We start from the raw sequence: 22228 nt of genomic DNA, 5'->3' as shown, positions 1-22228 counted from the left end.
CTTACCTTTGTTAGAAAAGGTGTGATAAATACAAAGAATACATCATACACAAAAAGAACCAGGAGGAGTAAGGTACAACCCTGAAAGAAGAGACAAGATATTTGATATTTACACACAATGCATTAGCAAACAGCAAAGAATTAATAATTAGAAGGCTAATCAAAGAAAAAGCTTGCAAAGACTACAACAAGTCATTAATGTATTTTGCTTAATTCCTAAATATTTTAGATAAGAGGAATAGGGTCTTGCATGCACCATATAAAATAAAGTAATTATTAAACACAAAATTACATGTTATTGCCCAAAATTCTTTATCATGTAAAATCTGGAAATGGTGCCACTTCAGTTTACTGGGAAATATGAAGAAGCTCTGCACTGGAAGATGCCAGGCATAGCCTGAAACACTATCAGCCATTTACTGTCAGTCTGTACAAACTTATAGGTGAAGATAATTTGAAACAAGAGTTTGAAGAGCTGCTGAAGGGGCAACTAAATGACTAATACTGATTTTTGTCTTAGGATACTAAGGTCAGAAAGATTTGAAAAAAACCACTAGACTGATGCATTAGTTGTATGTCAACTTGAAAAATAAAATCAAAACAATCAAAACAAAACAACCCCCCCCCCCAAACAAAATACTCAAATACCAAATACATAAATAAAGGGGTGGTGTGTGATTTACTAGTCAACACTCTACAGTATCTACAGAACAATCACATGCCACTTCTGGGTCTTTGTTATACTCATTGCATCCCCTTTTTCCCTTTTTTGAATGGAAGTGCATTTCCAAGGCAATATACTCCATTATAAGTGACTCCTCTGTTCAAACACATACTTCTTTAACTTTCTTCTGAAAGACTGTAACTTCCATTTAACTTTCATACCTTAAATGTAGGCAGGCGAATTGTTTTCAACATGTAAAGACAAAAAGCAATTCCTAAAGCATCTTGCAGAACCCAGGCCCACCTTAAAAAGAGGAAAGTAACATTTTTGCAGGAAACAGCAGGAAAAACAGACCAAGCCTTGTCCTCACTAAGGACCTGCTTGGGACAAAGAAAAAACCCTTTTATTGAAAATACTTGCTTCAAATTGACATTGTTGTCAGCATGAGTTTGCAAATGGAAGTTGCTTTTCATCAACCTGATAACCTTCCACAAAGAAGTGCCTGGCAGATGAGGGAAGACCTGTGTGATACTGTCTATCTAGACTTCAGTAAGGCTTTCCACTGACAATCTTCCATAAAATCCTCACAGAGAAACTGATGAAGTATAAGCTGAATGAGCAGTGAGGTAGACTGAAAACTGGCTGAATGAGGTCAGTGGATACCAAAATGGGAAGTGCTGGGGTCCTTTGTCCTTTGTATAGGTGTGCACCCTTGTGTGCTGAGGCAAATTTACAGCTGGGCCTGTTTTACAATTGTGTTTTGCAAGTTGAGTATAGAAGTGCTCTTTGCTTTACTGTCAACTGCTAGGGTCAAAGAGAAGTAGGATCTGAGACAAACAACACTAAGGTTTCCCAAAAATTACTATGGTCTAGGTACACTAAGGTTTCCCAAAAATTGCTATGGTCTAGGTACAATGAGAGATGGTGCTGTTGGGTCAATACACGTGTACTTGCTGATGGAGCTCTTGCAGGAGACACTTAGGCCCACTTCAGCTCTGATGCAGAAAATGGATTTCCTAGTCCTAAATATTTTAGAACATTTCTATAGTACTGCTGTACTCCTCAGTCTGACACTTATCTCTCTAAATGTCTTTCAGAGTTGGTGATTCCTGGATTTGAGTTCTGCCATTGAATGGCCCACACAGAACACAGATCCCACAAAAGCACTGACACCCATTCAAAGCACAAGTCAGACATCTTTGATATCACCATCAGAAACACAAGCCAGCATTTCAGTATAGAGGAACCAAGAAGATGAACACAACCTGTATACATGGGAAAACTGGAATATCTGGGAGTGAGGTAAGAGCTAAAAAATCCCAAACAAAAACAAAACCACAACACTCTGTAAAAGATCCACCTCCAACAAAAGTGGTAAGAACTTGCTACAGTTAGGTACTACAGCAACACTGGGTGTAGAGAATTACTGACTTGTACAAGAAAGCTGAGAGAAACTAAAGATCTGACAATCTTACCAGTTCTTATTCTCATGAAGAAATAAGTTAGACAACTTGTGTCCAACTTTCCATATCACTTCTGAAAAGCTGTCTTAAATCAAAGAGATCAGAATACTGACTGGGACTCAGAGAAATTCAAGCTTAACAAGAGACAGTTTTCTGTAATTTAAATGATCAAGAAAAAGATGAAGTACATAAGGAACAACTAAGAATTTCTGCATGCCTCTATTTTTTTTTCCTGTCATTCCTAATTTCTGGATACATGTAGACTTCTGTGAATGTCAGTTACTTATACTATAAAGCATATTGCAATTTTTAGCACAGAAAAATTTTTAGCACAGATCACTTACTGATCTTCATTTCGGAAGATTCCCCAGACTATGCTGACAGAGATACAAAACACTGCCAGGAGCAACATCCGGACCTGGGGACGCTTGTGAAAATACGGCAAGTTGTTGTCTGGGATCCTGAAAAAGAATTACAACAAAGCTACAGTTGTCTATCTATATAGCCTCTTCCTTTACCAACATTTTGAAGCATGAAGCCACCTTTTAAACCCCACACCTACCCAACAGTATAAAAATCTGAGTTTCCCTATTAAAATTTTGAAAGTTGCCACATACCTACACTTTCCCAAGGGGAATCTTCTTACAAAGGGAGACAGACAGCTATAAAGACCAATCGAGGCAGCCAGGCAGAATATTCCTATTATAACATAGACTGAGGGGAAAAAAGTATTAAGTCCCATGTAAGATAAGGCAAGAAATGTTTTTTTCATATCCTGGCTGAATAAAGAACAGACAGACAATAAGACTAAATGAGAAATAAGGCTTGCATTTCAACAGTGAAAGGTAAATTCAAAAACGACTTCAAACAATTGATTAGATTTGTGCTCTTTAAGTATCTAATTCTAGCTCCTTTTACTCAGGTGTACTTTATACAATACCTACTTTAACAAATCAAAACCTCTATCCTAATCTTCTTAAACGAAGTCATAAGCCTCAAAGGCAACATATGGTGAAGCATTTATCTCTCTCTGTGAGTACACAGGAGCATTATAAAGGACTATTAAAGTCACTAAGTAGCAAAATGAATCAATATAGATGGGATGCATGTTTCACTACTTCCTCAAAAATATGAAGAAGCACTAGGCTCTCATGTTTTGTCAATCAATAAGTGATCAGTAGAAAATTATAATCTTTTTAAAGATAAAAAATTATCCTTGATCTTGACTTCAAATTGAACAACAACAGAGAGAAAGAACAGGTCTGAGAACACCTTTAACAAAAATAAAAGGTGGAAAATACTAAGTCTGTATCTACTTAATAGGCTTTAATGTCTGAAAGAAACTTTATGATCAACCTCAAAAAAAGAAGGATTAGAAATCTACTCAGTGAATGTTCTTACAGTATTTTAAATTATATTGGGATGAAGACACATGACAGAAGAGAGATATTTCATTATTATTTTCCCGATAAAGTGTTCTTTGAACGATGTCAGCCTTGTGATATTGAAGATGTATCAATACAAATACAACCTTAAGAGTACCTAAGTGGTCATAGAAGAAATAAAGGAGGACGAGCATTGAGCAGCACATCACTACAAACACACAGATCATGATGGGAGTCACATCCACTGTTTCATCATCATGTTTCTCCGCCCCATCATCACGCTTGTGCTTCATGTACCTCCTGAAAGAGTAACATGGGTACCATCAGTTCATTCCTTCTGCAACAAAATACACAAGGACACTGAATCTTCAGGAGGTGGCAAAAAAACCACAAGGGATTGAAACAACACCAATGCCTGCTTTGGTTCCCACTCAAGTCAGTGGGATTCCATATTTTCCATGGAGATATGAACATCAGCTGTAACGCAATCCATAAAGCAGTAATTGCTGTGTTAACTTATTTACAGGACTATTTCATTTGCTAAAAACTCAACTAAATCCTGAAAACTACCACAGAACAATTTTTTAACTTCAGAAGAAATCCTTGAATCGGGTTGTGTATACAAAATAAATGATAGAAATTAGTGTGGCACAATGACCTCCTCCCAATCCCACTTGCTAGCAAAAAGTAACCATAAAATTTCATTTAAAAATTGGTAACAACCATAGCATATGTCAGCCATCCAATCAATTTGGTTTGCCCTATACCAGTAAAAGCAAATTTTATTTTTTTTTTTTACAAAGCATTTATGTGGTGAATTTTTGCAAAAGCGAAGCCTGTTACTTAATAATTTTCTTTCTGAGCTTTTCAAATGTTTGATCTTCTAACATGGCAAAATCCTAAAAAAATCTACATGCAATTTATACTCTAATGATTTTCTACAGTGACTAAACCAATGCAAGGCTCAGGGCCTTTCTAGCATCACATGAGCATTTTCCCTAGAGTCTCCCAACCTCACCAGCAGAGCTGCCAGGTGATGCTTACATAAACACCATCTATTTTTTGTTCTGTGAAAAATACAGGAAAACTGGTATACTGCATTTAGTTACTCACTTTTTCACATCTCTGCTTCCTGCCCAGTAGCCTCCAATTGCAACAGTCCCCACGGCCATGACAAAGATAATCACCATGTTGTAGTCCAGCACAGGTTCATTTGGTGCGTACATTGCTCCTTTCACTGAGCTGCCAAAACTCTGTGGAGGTAAATACAAGTTAGGAAGGACATCCAAAAAGCCACCTCAGCAAAGGTTCACTTAATTTTCACTAAGCAATCTCAGAATGAGGCTTTATTATAGAACACATAAGAGCCATCTATTGGCTCTTCTATTAATGATATTTATTTCCAGCACAAGGCTGTATTTTGATTTTATTCCAAGGATGAGAAATAACCTCCCAAGAGATTCTTTTTTCCAAAACACAATAATGCAATCTTCATGAACACACTCTCTACATAGTCAAAGCTCTTAAGGTGGACTTATTGCTGTTGAGCAGTGACTCATTTACGTGAGATAATATAAATGAGAGCTTTTAGTATTGAGTTTACCTTGCCAATATCTAACATATCAGTATAGCTAAGCAGAGCCACAGGAATATCAATCTCTTCATACTGACTCCTGTTACCTCCAGGAGGGACCTGAAAGACAGTTCAGACTAGGTAAAAATATGTTTATTTCTGCAAATACTCCTACTCCTTCAAAAGGGTTAAAGTTGCAAATTCTGTTCCAGCTAATTTGAAAAATACTCTAGAAGGGAACTTAATGACAGCGAACACTCAAAAGTCAAAATATAAGCCTGCTCCCAGTAAAACAGTAGTAATATAAGACTGTGACAGCAAAATGAAGCAACCAAATTTCAAGCAGTATCTTTTGCACATCAGGGTCACAGGTTTACGACTGATGTGTGCCTTTAGTATTGACCAGGACTCAAACCTACTAATTTTATTTTCAAAACTACTAATTTTACAAAATACATGCTGTTGCTGCTCCAGCTGAATCTAAAGCACTAGATTCAGTGTGGCAGCATGATGGAGTCACAAACCAACCTCATCCTTTGACTCCAGTATTTCATTTGGAACAAGGGTATCCTGAGCCCTTAACCTGAATTTCACATGAGCTCCATGCCAACCCTTCCTACTGAAATGAGGGCCTCTTTTTTCATTCACTCTTCCATCAGATGTGTGATTTCCACACATAACTATGCAACATATGTACATGCAGGAACATATATGCATTATTTACTTTAAAGAGGAACATCAAATACCAGCAATATGCACTGAAGACAAGACAATATCTAGCATGAGAGGAATATCAGCAGCATAGGAAGATAAAAAGCAACTTACCAGTCTCTCTCTACTAACAATCAGCAGCCCACGGGCCCCATTTATCTGAGCAAGCCTCACTTTCTCATAGAAGGTGCAATTTCCTCGCATCACCATGGGGATTTGATTATTAAATCCCCCATGAGGTACATCAGAAGGAGAACACAAAACAGATGCTGTCTGATCCTGCAGTTGCAGGAGTGACTGAAAAAAAGAAATTAGTTAAATACATATATAACACAAAATAATAAAAGAAATCAAGAACAGAAGCCAGAGTTTCTAAAGAGTAATTAAAAACCTCCCAGTAATAGATTGGTAAACTATTCTCAGAGCAAAATGAAAGCTGAAACAGTGTTGCCTTCTCTATTATGTAGGGACCTGCCTTGTTTCACCTTACTGTACAGAATTCTGCTGGTAATAAAATTTGGGATATGACCTTTACTTGCATTTCTTTTCTTCAGCGTTGTTGCTGTTCTGATGCACGTGGCCAGGATGTGGGAGGAGTACAGTAAGGTTTTATCTTTGCTGGGGTAGCAGAGTGGCAGGCTGAGATGATGGAGGGTATGAACAGCTAGAAACCAAAACACAGGCTGGGGAAAAGTACAAAAGCATATGGAATAAACTTCCATCTTGAAACCAATTGTATCCAGACCTGAGATTTTGCATCCCAAGTACTTGAATACTGGATTCTAAGCTACTTCTCTCACCACTTGTGATGCAGAGACATTGCAAGCCTGTTATTTTTGGCCTTCCTCACACCCAAAGGCATCTAATCTGGTGTGTTTCAACAAGAACATCCCAAAGACACTTTGAGGTTTTACAAATAACACTGGCATGAATTGTTCCTTGCAAAATCTAAACAACCACCAGTATCTTTGCCCAGTTCTACTTGCAAGTTACCTGAAAACTGCAATTATCTACCAAACAACCGAGCTGTGCTAAGGTCTCAGCCCTTGCTGAGGTGAGCTGTCAGATTTGAGAAGAGTCAAGGTAAAGTTTTAACCTGAAAAAATGGAACAGTTTGTATTAGAAATCCACAGGTACACAACATACAATACCTGTGTAATGGACACTACAGTTTTAGGAGGGAAACGGAAGTGTCAGGTTGTCAGGAGCTTCCACCTTATTCAGAAAACTGCTGTCTCCAGACCTATGGAGACAGTGAAATGCTCCAACCCACACTTCCAGGTCGTCCAAGTTTCAGAGCACAACACAAATGCACAGTGAGCTCAGAGGGGTCACGCATTGCCCCTGTTAATGAACTGTACTGCTGGAGTACTGGAGGAGGAGGAGCAAGAATACGAAAGAAGGGAAAAGCAGGAAAGAACCAAGGAAGGAGACAGAGACAGGCAAGGGATATAGGATACACTACCCTAGTGCCTGTGCAAGCTATTCTGGACTGTATTGGCTCCTGCAGAGCTACTGAGATATGACTCTAGTGAATTTGTATGAGACTGATTTAAACAAGGTGTCTACAGTACAGTCCCCAACTCTCACAAGTACCACAGCCAGTCATGCATGTGCTGATTCACACTACACAGTCAGGGCAAGTGCAAGAGTTTATCAGCTGAATCTATACAGGGCAAAGACAACTACTGATGTATCTAGGGACTAATCTACAGGTGCAATAAATCCATCAGAAGTAACTGAGACTTGCCTATACGTTGGTAAGGAACTCAAATAATTCTGTGGGGCTCATTCAAAGTGCATTTGCTGATTTCATCATTCAGTGCCAGTAACTGTCTCACAGAAAAGAGTGAAGAATTTACTCCATTTTCAGCTCATGCAGCTTTGGATAATGCAGCAAAAACCTGACACAGTTTATGACTACCTAATCTTACATTTGACACTGAGAAAGCACTGAAGACCACAGTTCACTATACAAGAAAAGCCATGTGGTATCTTCTTGTACCATGCTGATGTACAAAAACTCCTTTGCAAGCCCAGGTATGTGCCATTTTAATTACATCGATCACACCATTGAAAAGGAGTATTTTTGTTTTGAACAGTGATAGTCATTATCTCTGCACAATGCCTGGAAATGAACATTGCCATCCTAGCACTGCCTAGTGATCTGAAGAGATAAAATACTTTCTAGGCAGAGCAAGCAAAGCAGTTGCTTCAAGTTCTACTAACCCAACTAAGAAATCAGAAGTTTCCTAGTAACAAAGGCATTTTTATAGATTTTTTGTCATCAGTTAACTAGGTACTTACAGCTTTACCCAGATCATGTGGCAAATGGGCCCACTGAGAGTTGAAGAGAATACAGTAGTCTTTTCCTTTGCTGCTCCCCTTCTCTGAAAGGACATGTACCATTCCATACTCACAGTACACCTGAAAATGTAACAAAAATTTCACAAAAAATTTTGGTTACATAAAATATCAGAAGTGAAGGAAGTAACTTGCTGTTGACTGGCCTGCTTTGTATTTGTAAAGAAAAATAAGAGCCTACAAAGTTTCTATATCTGTGCAGAGAGTACAGTGGAATTTATTATTATTTCCATCATGCTTCAAAGAAAGACTTTAGATACATTAGGCAAATTCCCTCCTACACAGCAACTGGCCAAAGAATCAAATGAAACAATACTGGATGTGTTTAAAGACCAAACCCAACAAACCAAAAAGCCAACCTCAAACGACACTGGTGCACATATGAATATAACCACAGCAAGGGAAAGGAAGCTGGACAAATGCAGAACAGATATGAGACTTGGAGCACTCTGTTCAGCTCTGGGGCTCCCAACATCAGGAGGACATGGAGCTGCTGGAGCCAGGCCAGAGGAGGCCACGGAGATGCTGTCAGGGCCGGAGCCCCTCTGCTCTGGAGCCAGGCTGGCAGAGCTGGGGGTGCTCACCTGGACAAGAGAAGGTTCCAGGGAGAGCTCAGAGCCCCTGGCAGGGCCTGAAGGGGCTCCAGGAGAGCTGCAGAGGGACTGGGGACAAGGCCTGGAGGGACAGGACACAGGGAATGGCTGCCACTGCCAGAGGGCAGGGCTGGATGGGATCTTGGGCAGGAATTGTTCCCTGGCAGGGTGGGCAGGCCCTGGCACAGGGTGCCCAGAGCAGTGGATTGCCCCATCTCTGGAAGTGTTCAAGGCCAGGCTGGATGTGGCTTTGAACAGCCTGGCCTAGCCCACCCCATGGCAGGGGCTGGAACTAGATGACCTCTAAGGTCCCTTCCCAGTCAAACCATTTCGTGATTTTATGAATAAGACACCAACTCCTGAAAGTGCAGCCTGAAATAATGATCAGTACTAGATCTGCATCACTCCAAAACTCAACCTTGGGACACCTTTGCTGAAGATGTGACAAGACCCCACAGTAGCAGCAGCTCTTTTTCTGTCCTAGGTAGCACATGTAGACTCTCAAGTCTGCATTTACTTATCACTGCTTCAATGACCAGCTGTCACTGTTGTCAAAACTCCATCAACATCTGCAGCAATGCAGAGTAGTGAAGATTACACATCTAATATTTATAATTAAAGGCCTGTCCTGGGTCTGGCTGGGATCCAGTTAGTTTTCTTTATAGCACCTGATGGTGCAGTGTTTTAGTTTTGTGCCCAAAATGCTGATAACAAACTAATGTTTTGGCTACTGCTGAACAGTGTGCAGCATGTCAAGGCCTTCTCTGTTTCTCACCCTGTTCAGCCGGTGAATAGATGCCCAAGAGGTTTGGGAGGGGTCACAACCAGGTAGATTCAACAAAGAGATTCAACAAAGAGATATTCAACAGAGATATATACCCGTAGCATACCATGTTCATTTTTATAAGGAGGTTAGCTATCTTTTGCATCACGTACATGTTAGAATTCTCCTGAAGAACTCATGGAAACTGAGATAACAGAACCCAGACCCTGTAGTAACATGGAGAAAGACAACAAGGACTACAGCAACAAATAAAAATAGTAACATGCAGCAAATCTACCAGTTTTAGACATAAATTACAGTATGTAATTTACTTGTTCAGTGAACTGCTCACACTACATCTAACTGCAAGATGTGCTGATTTTAGCACAAATATTTCCAGCTTTCCATCCCTGCAAAAAAAACCCCACAGCAAACACAGTAATTTCCTCATTATTTTGGTTATGTCAGATTGTACCAGGCCATTTCCCAGCAAAACTGGAAGATCTGGGGGCTCACAAGTGGGTACTAGCAAACACTTCCTTAACACAGACATTTTCACAAATCTTATTCTTCATGATGAGGTCTGTTCTTTTAAACATCTACTCCTATTCTTCCCTTCCCTGTGTATAGTGACACAATTTTATGAGTCCTAGGTATATTCCTCATCTTCCGCCCAAAAAGCTGAACCAAAATCACCTACAAGAGTACATATATATACACACATACATATGTATGTATATGTATATATGTGTGCATGTGTGTATGTATATACATAACCTGCAAAATAAAGTACCTTTATAAGTACTATAAAGTGAAGTTGATGCAGTTGTCTGTTTATACCCCAAGTCCTAGTAGATGTTTACCCAGGGAATCAGAAAGTAGAAGACAAACAAAACAACAGTGGAAGTATGTACAACTCCCCTATCACTAGTGGTGGTTTCCTTTAACTAGTGGTGACTTCATTCTTGTATTAACTGAGTCAAAATAATTGTAAACACCCCCTGATCTTGGAAATGGTTGAAGGAACACAAAGTTTATAATGAGGTCTGTTTGTACTGTTCTAAAGACGTAGAAATAATCCTCCTGGCCATTTCTAAGTGGCAAACAGGTCCCTTGCAATGCTTCTCTCTCTGACAAGAGGCTCTTGTCCTTGCTTGAACAAGAAGGCATCAGAGCATCATCACTTTAACAATCAGCCATCAAGTTCTACAGGACACTTGCTCCTCAGAGCAGCAGCATAGGGATTGCAGGCTCTCTCTTGGGAGGACTGTCAGGCACCATTTCCACTCACTGAAAAAGTGTAAGCTAAGAAGTCTTTCCTTTATACAAAATACTGAACATCAGCTCCTGTGAAGTTTGCTCATATACATTCTGTGGCCACCTGGTCAGGTTTGAACATCAACATATTAAGATCTGACCAGCTGCTGCAAAATTTTAATGCCTCACATAAAAATTCATTAAGATATAAATGTAGTGCTCAGAAAGCAGGACAAAACCTAACTTTTAAAATGTAATTCAATTATACAAAACCAAATCAATGCTTCTTTTTGGAGAGTCTTGCTGATCTTCAGTTGCTGCTTTAGAGCCTCACAGTGCTCTTACAGAGCAATTTCAATGTTCAAGTACTGCTGTCCAGTCATAGATTATAAAAGGATGATGCTGAGAGCAAATGCAAATCATATCTGTATTTTAGCTTCATACAAGCTATTAGATAGTCAGGAAAAAGTTGACTGCATATTAAAAGTAACAGCCTCAAAATACTATTTCAGCCCACTGATTTGGAAATCCAGTCCTTAGGAATACCAAACACTGTAAATGTGACTAGATTCTTCCTATTATCATTTTTGTGTTCCCAGACCATTTGTTTCCTATTGTAATGGGAAGTTTCTCTATTTTATTGAGGAGATTCACTAATACTTACTAGCACTAAGCACTTGGAAGTTGCAAAAAAACCAAAACCCACCAACCAATCAACCAACCCAAATCCCCTCAAACCAAACAAACAAGCCCCCTCCCCTTGCAACCATCTTATCTTTCTACCATCCCTCTCTGTGTCATACTCCTCTCTACCCACACATCCAACTCCTTCCTTTCCATTCTTCCTTCTCTCTTTCTCTTGTCCAGCACTCAAGGAAAACTGAAGTAATTGACTGAAGATATGCTGAAGATAAGTTTAACTGCTCTATTGCTCTGCTTTAGCTCTCCCCAAGGAAATGACTTTGTGCCTACCAGAACTGATGAAACTTTGTTCAGGAGAGAAATATAACGTCATATCCCTGACCATCTTTGCTACTAATTAGAATGTTGTGACAGAGTAATTTGTCAACATCTAGTTTAACATTCATAACCTAAACACACCTAGGATTTGATAATTATGCAGTTACACTCTTACAAATACACCTTACACATCTGTTTCTTCGTGTAGCAGCCAAGGAACAAGATGCTAAAGATGACTGGAGTAACCAACAATGTCGTATCTTAACATGCTTGTTCAAAAATCCATTAAAAGAATCCATCATACTTATTTCTCCCTCTTTATTTAAAACCCTACTGCACAGAAGTTACCATGCATCCCTAGGAGACACTCAGGGTAAGAAGATGTTTTTCGGAAAATTTTTGAGAATCACAGAATGGTTTAGGTTGGAAGGGACCTTTAAATGTCAGCTTGTCCAAACCCCTGGCAACGGGCTGGGAAATCTTCAAGCAGACCAAACCCTGTCCAACCTGGCCTTGAACGCCTTCAGGGATGGGGTACCCACCTCCTCTCTGGACACAGTGGAGTTGTGTTTTACCAGTGTTTTACGCTGTGCCAGTGCTTTACCACCCGCATTACAAAATCACTCTTTAACACACACACTGTGCCCAGAGGCAATGATGGCATTCTGCTGCAAGATGTCAGCAAAGCAGTAAAGAAATGTAATTGTAAAAATATACAATTTTTACAATTAGGTAAAGGAGGAGGTAGAGATTTTTATATTTAGCTCTTCTGCATATAAATGGTCTTTGTTAACATATGGAGCAACTTTTTCCCTTTTTTATAACATTAGTGTTAACTAAGTCCTTCAGAACCAATGACACCTGTCTGGAAGCATGCTGATATGGGAGGTCACACTGATTAGTGCAGTGCAGATTAAAGCCACTTGAGCACAGTGCAAGCTTCCAAGATATCTGTGGAGAAAGAGAGACACTACTGTGCATATGCTGTGAGGAAACAAGAACTCCAACTCCCTGCTATAGTGGACTTGTTAACTCATATCTCAGGTATCCAACCATAGCACCTAAACTACCTTCAACAGAAACAAGCAATTTAGAAAAGTAACCTGTACTTATTATCTTGAATTTGATTTTGAAGAGTAACAAGCAACAGAGATGCAAATACAGTCACACACAAAAGACAAGAACAAAAGAATGTTACCTCCTTATTGTACATGGTGTAACTGGGCTTAGATAAACAAACAAAACATGGAGTATCTTAGTTTTGAATATTACATGTACAACTCTCTCCAAAATCTTCAGGCAGTTTTGTAGGAGCTAACTCCTGCAATTGAACAGCTTTATGCATATGGGAAACAACCTGTACAGTTAAAAGTTTGACATCTGAGATATATGGCACACATCTTTAAAATGAGAGTAAGTGCAGGGTGTGTTGCTACATTTCTGTGGATATAACCATTACTGGAACTCAGGAATAATTCCTAAAAGGCACCCAGGAGACAGTTACACACAATTGTGTTTTCTGAGCTATTTAATGGACATTCTTCAAAGAAATATTAAGGGAGTAAGAGGTTCCTAATGTGAAATGCTCAAAACATTTTAGAAGCTATGTGGATTTGTGTGGCAAAGCCAAATGAAAGTCAAGCGTGGGAGGAATTAAAGGCAACATGAGCTGGACTAAAAGCAGAAGAGGGAACAGAGTTTTAGAAACTCTGTGGAGAACATAAGGATTAACAAACATTTTTACAAAGCTATTATCACTTAGAAGAAAAGCACAGTTCTGAATCTTGCTCTTGTCCACTTTCATGCATCCAGTTTTGTTTTTATTCATGTCAGTAGGCATGAGACAACGAAAGTTCAAGCACTGCTGATGATGCACTAGCATAGTGGCAACATTTATGACGATTCCTTATTCCTAGAGACCACTTCATATCCTAGATTTAACCCAGGAGAAAATGTCATCTCCTATCAGATTCTATACAATGTGCCTACAACCCCAAAGGCTCCTTTCCAAGTGTTTGGATATCAAGTCCAGCCTTTTCAAACACAGAAAAACAACAGCTGCTGTGACAATAAAAGTATGTTAAAATACTTGCATCTTATTGATCCTGTGGCTTAAAAGCACACAATAGTGTATAATTAACACAAAAGTAAGTGTTTTCTATAAAGCTGCAAAACTGGAAAAGGTTTTCACACAACAGAAATGTAAAATCTGAGGACAGAATTTAACAGACAAATAAGCTAATCTAATGTTTGTGGTAAAAGGGCATACTTGTTAGCTCTAAATCTCATCAGGGCCTTCCACAGATCAATGCATAAAAGAGAATGCTCCCCAGTTTATTTGCTGTGCAAGTTTTTTTAGGTGAATTAATGTAGCTCAGAGGCAAGCACTGGACTTGCAAGTTAAATGACAGAAGAAGGCAGAGAGGAAGAATTCAGCTCACCAGTATTTCAAGAAACTTCAGTGTGAGTGACTGAGCCAACCCAGTGTCTGCCTTGTTTGTTCCTCCCTGACTCTGGCCCCACACTCGCCTGGATGTCCTGTACACCTTTTCTGCTTTCGGTAGCTCTATTAACTGACCTAGCCACTCACATCTCAGAGATTTCACATACACTGGGAGCTGTGTTCTTGAAGAAGGAAGGAATGAGCTATCCTACTCTTACAGTAGTACCATGTCTGAGTTCCCAAGAGCTGGAGTCATTCTTTCCCATGAAGTGCACTGATCCATCTGGAGACCAGCAACAGCAGGCAGCAAAGCTGCACACAAATAAAACACTCCTTCAACAAACACTGTACAGTGCAGAGAGCTACGTATTCATAACGCAATAATTCCAGGAGACTAAATTGTCAGCCACCAACCTAATGCAGAGTTTCAGACAGACTTTCCAGTTCTTTGGACCCCTACCATAGAGTGCCCTAATTTAAAATACAAACCCATCACCTCAATTCAACATATTGTGCTGAAAGCTGCTATAGTGAAGACCAGCTACATCCAACACACTTGCTGCAGATCATGTTACTATGTTCGTCACTAGCCAAAGGCTCACATATCTGCTGTTGTTACAGGAAACTGAGGAGTAACAATGCCGGGAAAGAACGGGAATTTAAATGAAATGTGAGAACTCAAATACCAAAGCAAGATCTAAGCGAGGATTGTTCTTGGATCTATAAGATCACACCACTCTTAAAGTGTTCCCAGTTGAGGACCCAGATTTGTAAGAGCTGTGCTTCAGTAGCCAAGCTGATCCTTCTCCCTAAATCAGAAGATAAAAGCAAATGTGGACACTACCTCCTCTTGCCCCAGGGAAAACAAATAAAACATTTCTATTATGCTGTTTCAAGGAGGGAAGCAAAGGCATAGGCTCACTAAGGCAAGAATAAGGCACTAAGAATGATTACAGCTGGCACACAGCAAACGCACACAGCAGCTCCTGACAACAGCTGTCAGCTCTGTCCCCCGGAATAACTCCAGCCACCAGTCACAGGGGTACCAAACCAGGACGAGTGCAGTAGAGCACTCTTCTCTGCCTCACACTAAGGAGGATGTACTACTCAAACCATCCCAACAAGTGCAAGCACCAGAGATGCAGAAGTTATGCACAATGTGACGTATTCAAGCAAATTTTTTAAAACACCAGCTTGGCTAACAGAAACATATTGGCAGCATGCAGTACATCCACTTTTCACTGCAGCAGCAGGACTGTTTCAGCACCCTGGCCAGTCTGTCTAAGCTTATTCAAGTACATGAACACTTCCACTGCACAAATACACCAAATGTTTACAGACAGGAATGTGCTGCAATGCATGGAGCTGAATGCAAGACCTCCAAGTACCCACCGGTGGACTACCTCACCCACTGTCCTTCTGCACTGCCATATGCTCATCTTCCCCAAACTCCATGCCAGTCTTTGACTTGTTCTTGTCAATTTGTTAATTGAATTAATCTTGTTAATTAAATCTTATTAATTTGCCAGGCCTACACTGGCACTACCAGTCCCTGCGAAGCATCAGTGGAAATGACAAAATGCATCGGGCATGCAACAGCATAATGAACACATAATGAAGATAAAGATAATGGATCAAAAAATGGGATGATACAGAAATAAAGAAGTTATCTGACAATCAGACCACTCTGTAACTAAAGATTACTGGCAAGGAAACAGTAAGGAGACAGAGGGAGAAGAAGGAAAAATGAGAGTTCCATATTACAACGTTACACAAATAATATTCAAGAAGCCATAGTACACTCCAAATTACCTAGTAAACAGTCAAGAAGTTTAAATGACACATTAAGTGACATATCAAAATTTTCAGAACACAAAACATCGAACTTAAAAGGCAAAAGCTATGCACCATGCAATGCAATTGCTAGAAATCTACTCTCTCCTGTATCAGGATTACAAGCCTAGCTCGTCACACCCTTAGAAATGTATCCCACAAAACTAATTAATATTTCAGTAATGACAATACAAGACTCAAGCCAGACTACAGAGTCAGGCTCAGCAGAAATCCCTTCTTTTCTGCTGAACGCTTTTTCACAGGGAGTCTGTCAGTCAGGATAAAGCCAGAGCCGTCACTGCGGGGATCCGGCCCGGGGGCTCGGCTGCACTCCCCTCCCTGGGGCTGCCTAGCCAAGATGCTGGGCTGGACCCACGGGGCCCCCGAAGTTTTAGGAACTGCGAGAAAAACCCTAGTTACTACGGAAAGAATAAAAAAGTCTCAAACATCCCCAGACCCACAGATATATCAATACTGCCAAATCGCGGAGGGCAGGGCCGGCAGCCCCACGCGCTCCACTGCCTTCTTGCGAGCACGGCTCGGCCCCGGCCCGCTGCGGGGTGGCTACAGCACCTCCGAGCGCCCACGGGAGGCGGCTCCGGGCTCGGACGCGCCGCACAGTCCGCTCGGGCCCGGCTACGCCCGGGGCCGCTCCCCGCCCTCAGCCGGGCTGCCCGCGCGTGGCTGGCGGAGCGCCCAGCCCGGCACAGCCCGGCACAGCCACTGACCTGCGGCAGCAGATGCAGGAGCAGCCAGAGGCAGAGCCGGGCCGGCTGCGCCGCCATGCCGGGCCTGCCGCGCCGCCGCCGCTTTGTTCCGACCTGGGCCGGGCCGGACCCTTCCGCACCGGGCACCCAGAGCCCGCCCCGGACGTCCCGCCCCGGCGCCCCGAGCCGCCAACGGGCTCCGCCGGGGCACGACGTCACTTCTGGCGGTGCCGAATGAAATGGCGAGTGGCGGCGGCGGCGGCGGTGGTGCGGGGAAGATGGCGGTGAGTAGCGGGGTGGCTCGAGCTCTGCGTTGGCGGGGCCGCCGGTGTACCCGCGCCTCCACCCCGCCACCGCGGGATCCCGGAGCAGCGTTCCGGGTCTGTCTCCGCGGATGGCGCGCTTTAACCGGACCGCCTGTGCTCTGCCGTAGGATAAGGAGAAGAAGAAGAAGGAGAGCATCTTGGACCTCTCCAAGTACATCGACAAGACCATCCGGGTGAAGTTCCAGGGCGGGCGGGAAGGTGAGCCCGGCGCGTGGCTGCAGCACGAAGCTCTTTGGCCTTTCGGCGTTTTCCCTCAGCCGATGCCTGTCGGCTCTGCCCTCCTGCTCACGCTGCTTTCCCATCCAGGGAAGCGGAGGAGTAGCGGGTGCTTTTACTGATTAGTGGTTGCAGTTACTGGTGTGAAGCATCTCTCGTTTAACTATTCCATTGATCTCCTGGGTGCACTTTTATCTTTATGGCTCATCTGTGCATCTCTTTTATTAGTTGCTTTGAACAGCCTTATTTTGGCTGGGTTTTTTTTTTTTTTTTTCTTTTTGCATTGCAAGGATGCACTTAAAGGAACAAAGAAACATTTATGGATGTAACAATTAATACAACTGTCGTGCCTTTCATCTCTTGACATGGTAAGCATGCCCGGAGTTCGTGGTTCAATATCTGCCACCGTGCCTTTGCATCCCCGTCCCTTCCCAGCTGGGCAGGTACATCCCAATGCAGTTGGTGCCACCCGCAGGCTCTTGTTGGTCTGAGTTTACCATGTGCTGCATTTTAAAACTCCACTGCGACCTTGTGCTTGTAACGGTTTGCAAGTTACTTGAACTCCTTACTGAGAAGTGCATTTGTCAAACTGGGAAGTCGCTCTGTGTAATTTTGTGATATATTTAGTGACTAGTCTTGTGGAATCACATTCTTCATTAGGACAGTGCTGGTCTATCTCAGTGCCTTCCCGTGAGGCAGTACTTATGCTAAAGACACAATGTGCCAGGAGGGCACCTGGAAGATGAGGTTTCTGAGGAAAGAACTTAAAATATGGCCTTGCTTCATTTTTAACCGTAACCTTTCATTAAGGATATTTATTTTGTTTTGGAGTTGTCTTTTTTTTTCTTTGTGTGACTTGTACTGATTTGTTATACAGTATTCTTAAAATGCCCTTGAAATTGGCTGAAAGCAAAAATGTTAGTCTCTTGAAGAACATTAGGAAGAATTGATTGAAAAGTCTGTATGTTTTAACTGGTGCAATGCAGATCAGCATTTGTGTACTTGCCATTGATAAAGAGGACACTGTTTAATATCTCTGGCCTCATTTGTTTGGCCATGCCTGAAGGAGGGAACAGGGCTGGAGAGCTGAATGTACCTTTAATGAAGTCTTGTGTTGCTGCATACCTTCTTTTGGTCCTAATAATTGTTTTCTGTCTTCAATAGCAAGTGGTGTCTTGAAAGGATTTGACCCTCTTCTGAACCTTGTGCTGGATGGTACCATTGAGTATATGCGAGGTAAGTCGTATGCAATCTTTGGAAAGCTTCCTCTCCCTGAGTGGTTTTCTTGACAGAACTCTTAGAGCTCTGTAAGTGAATAAGCAGAAACTGCAGATTAACCTCACCCAAACTGCAGCATGCTTGGGATAACTGTCTTGTAAAGAAAGACATAAGGTGATGGCTCTATGGGACCTGATAACATGTTCCTGAGGGAACTGTCTATTACAGTTCCCAAGCTACTCTAAAACATTTAAAAAGTGATGGCAGTCAGGTAATGGGAAAGAGGGAAGCATTGAACCCATTTTTCAAAAGGGTAGAAAGGAGCCTGGGAACTACTGTCCTGTCAGCCTGACCTCTTCTTCCTGGGAAGATCATGGAACAGCTCCTCCTTGGAGCTCTGCTAAGACATTTGGAGGACAGGGAGGTGATTTTAGACATCCACCATGGCTTTACCAAGGTAAAATCCTTGGTTGTCTGAACAACCCAGTGGCCTTCTGTGATGGAGTGACTCCATCAGTGGCCAAGGGAAGGGCTTACAGATGTCTTTTGTCTGTATATCTGTAAAGCCTTTGACACAGTCCCCCACTGTCGCAGCAGCAGGCCACCAGCAGGGTAATAGTTAGCATTGACTCCATGATTCACAGAAAGCTGATTAATATCTTTATTATATGTATATAATTATTAAGAAACCTATTGCTTTTATAGACAGTTACGGTACACCTGGACCTAATTGGTCCTCCAATCCAAACACTATCACCATTGGCTAATTAAGAGATCACCTTTTGGTAAACAAATCTCCATAACACATTCCACATGTTCACAATAACAGGTGCAGCAGGCTAAGATAAGAATTGTTTCTCATTCTTTTCTCTGATCTTCTCACAGCCTTTTCCCAGAAAGGCCTGGCAAAGTTGTTGCTCTCTGTGGCCTGAGAGCTGCTGCCACACCCCACAACATCCTTCTCCCTAATTGAAGAGAAATGGATTTGATGGGTGGGCTGTGTGGTGAATGTGGAATTGGTTTGATTGTCATATGCAGAGGGTAGTAGTCAATGGCTTAATGTCCTCGTGAACATCAGTGACAGGGGTGTCCCTCAGGGATCTCTGTGGGGACCAGTACTGTTTCATGTCCATCAGCAGTATAGGCAGTGGGATCGAGTTCACCCTCAGTCTGCAGGTGACACACCTGAAGGACAGGGCCATCCAGGGGGACCTGGACAAGTTTTTGAAGAGGGCCCATAGAAACCTGAGGTTCAGCAAGACCCAGGCTGGGAGATGAATAAATTGAGAGCAGCCCTGCTGAGAGTGACTTGGACATGCTGGTGGATGAGAGGCTGGACAATATGTGCTTGCAGCTCACAAAGCCTGCTGTATCCTGGGCTGCATCCCTACCAGGGATGGGGGATTCATCCCCAGGGAGAGGATTCTGCCCCTGTGCTCAGGTGAGAGCCCAGCTGCAGAGCTGCCCCAGCCCTGGGGAACAGCAGCAGGAGGACGTGGAGCTGCTGGAGCCAGGCCAGAGGAGGCCACAGAGATGCTGCCAGGGCTGGAGCCCCTCTGCTCTGGAGCCAGGCTGGCAGAGCTGGGGTGTTCCCTGAAGAAGAGAGATCTTTGAGGAGATAGTATTGTGGCCTTTCAGTTTTAAAGCTACAAACAAGGAAATGCCAGGGGGTGAATGCTTCAGCTGGCCCTGTTGTGGCAGGGCAAGAGATAATGGAGGGTCAATGTAGATATAACAGAAGATATAGATATAAGGAAGATGTAGATATAAGGAAGAGGGTTTTTTGTGTAATGAGTGTGATAAACACACTGGGATCTGTGTTTTTATGTGAACCTGAAGTTGCTCAGAGAGGTGGTAGGTGCCCCATCCTTGGGAGCATTCCAAGATGGGACTCTGAGCAACTGGGTCTAGTTAAAGATGTCCCTGCTTGTTGCAGGGGGGCTGTGCTAGATGACCTTTAAAGGTGATTCTGCAGCAGAAGTTAGGTTGAGCACATTCCCTGTGATGGAACATCCCTGGTAGTCCTTGCTTGAGCTCTGCTATAGTTATTTCATTGGCTGCCCTTGTCCTCTAAAACTTGAGTCAAGTAGTGTCTCTTTCTCCTCACTGATACAAAACCTGTCATTTGATAAGATGGTGTTTTTGGAGAGTATTCTCCTACCTGTTTAAAAGGGAACACCTCAAGCTTTGAATTTAATCTTTAAAAGAATTTTAAAATGTGTTGTTCATTTCTATTGAATAGAGAGCTATCTCTATATGGAAGATAGAACTGGCTGGTTTGTGTGTGTTTTGTCTGTCCTAATACTGCCCTGTTTGGCCTGGTCTGAGAATGGACTGGTGCTCTCTTCCCTAGTGCATTGAGAAGTCAGGGTCTTTTCCTGATTTGCTTTAATCTCCAAGTGTTTGTCTATAATGGCATTTGAAATGGGATTAAGAGCTTTTTTTTTTAAATCACTTGCATGTATACTATTAGTTAGAGGCATGAAAAAGACCTTTGAATTCTTTAATAAATGAGTTCTGCTTTTTGTTGCATACAAAGCAAATTTTGTTATTGCTCACTGTAGGTAAGGTCCTGAAAACATCAGATGTCACTGCTGCATCACCTATATGGTCCATGTGTTCAATGAAACAAAGCAGTTATGCCAGGAAAGAACATGCATGTCTGTGCCTTTTGAAGTTGATGGAATTTGGTTTCTTTTTCTTATTTTCCTGTTCTAACCATGGATCTCTGCTTTTTAGATCCGGATGATCAATTTAAATTAACAGAAGACACACGTCAGCTGGGACTTGTGGTTTGCAGAGGGACTTCTGTGGTTCTGATTTGTCCACAGGATGGAATGGAAGCTATTCCAAACCCTTTCATTCAGCAGCAAGATGGCTAATGATTTCTTTGGATTGTCTCTGAAAATTTCAGGGGTGCAAGTCATTGGAGAAAAGTATGAATGTGTGAGAAGCTTCCTGTTTTGGGGGGGAAGTTTGAATGTGTATTTGTTAGTGTGAAAAAAGTCAACTTTTATTTTTGTGGCTTTCATAAATGATGAGAGGATGGGGAATGTAAGAAACATGTCCATGTTTTCCTCCCACCCCAAATAAGTGTGTAATTATGTTGTTTAGAGCTGACAGAAGAGAACATATTGTCATGAATTGTTTGAGACCTTCTTGATCTTATGTGTTTTGAAACAACCCCATAAAATTTGTTATGAATGCCCTGAATATTGGTTATATTCTTTCCATTTTTAAGTACATTAAAATGCCTTTAATCCAAATTAAAGCCTAAATACAGTAGAACATGTTTTTCTTCCTCTTAGATATCAGTGCTCAACTGGAGAAGCATTATGTTGTAGTCTTCTGCTGTTGAGTTCAGTCTCTTGTGTAGTGTCCTCACCTTTACAAGGGATGTAGCCAAGAAGGTCTTTTTCAGCACTTGTTCCAGAACTGGTGGACTGTGATCTATGTGTTAGCAGGCTCACACATTTCTACAGAGGACTGATCTAACTTGTGGGATAATTCTTGGTTGAGTGACCTAAAGGTAGCTATTTGTTACTTGAAATTTTAGGGGAAGAATATTTAATATCCTAACATTTGTTCAATTGTAGGCAGTGTCTGGAAGTACTGCGTATTTTTATATTGTAGCTATCCACTTGTGGTTTTGCTTGTTATAACTTGATTTGTAAGTAAACATTTTTATTTCTTTTATACTGCAGAAAATGCAAGATTTGAGGAATTCTGAGTAAATAAAGACAAATTAATCTA

The 22228-nt window shown here is 41.7% G+C and overlaps 2 protein-coding genes across 3 annotated transcripts in view; one reads left to right on the top strand and one right to left on the bottom strand.

Annotated features, from left to right (window-relative positions):
- Window positions 1-16892, bottom strand: part of SPPL2B (signal peptide peptidase like 2B) — a 24671-nt gene extending 7779 nt beyond the window's left edge. For both annotated transcript variants that reach the window (XM_041422994.1, XM_041423003.1), the window contains exons 1-10: window positions 16737-16892; window positions 8103-8222; window positions 5910-6092; window positions 5115-5204; window positions 4625-4764; window positions 3669-3811; window positions 2744-2840; window positions 2471-2587; window positions 885-966; window positions 6-80 (exon numbers count right to left, since the gene is read on the bottom strand). In XM_041422994.1, the coding sequence (XP_041278928.1) occupies window positions 6-80; window positions 885-966; window positions 2471-2587; window positions 2744-2840; window positions 3669-3811; window positions 4625-4764; window positions 5115-5204; window positions 5910-6092; window positions 8103-8222; window positions 16737-16793 (1104 nt within the window). In that variant the 5' untranslated portion in view covers window positions 16794-16892. The remainder of the gene's footprint in view (window positions 1-5; window positions 81-884; window positions 967-2470; window positions 2588-2743; window positions 2841-3668; window positions 3812-4624; window positions 4765-5114; window positions 5205-5909; window positions 6093-8102; window positions 8223-16736) is intronic.
- LSM7 (LSM7 homolog, U6 small nuclear RNA and mRNA degradation associated) lies at window positions 16888-22228 on the top strand. Its single transcript, XM_041423170.1, has 4 exons — window positions 16888-16999; window positions 17149-17239; window positions 18422-18493; window positions 21215-22228. The coding sequence occupies exons 1-4, from the start codon at window positions 16955-16957 to the stop codon at window positions 21355-21357; spliced, it is 351 nt and encodes a 116-aa protein (XP_041279104.1). The 5' UTR covers window positions 16888-16954; the 3' UTR covers window positions 21358-22228.

This window comes from Onychostruthus taczanowskii, unplaced genomic scaffold (assembly GCF_017590055.1).
Source record: "Onychostruthus taczanowskii isolate IOZ18803 unplaced genomic scaffold, ASM1759005v1 scaffold110, whole genome shotgun sequence".
Lineage (NCBI taxonomy): Eukaryota > Metazoa > Chordata > Aves > Passeriformes > Passeridae > Onychostruthus > Onychostruthus taczanowskii.
The sequence above is the reverse complement of the archived record's forward strand: the minus strand, read 5'-3'. Positions and strand labels throughout refer to the sequence as shown.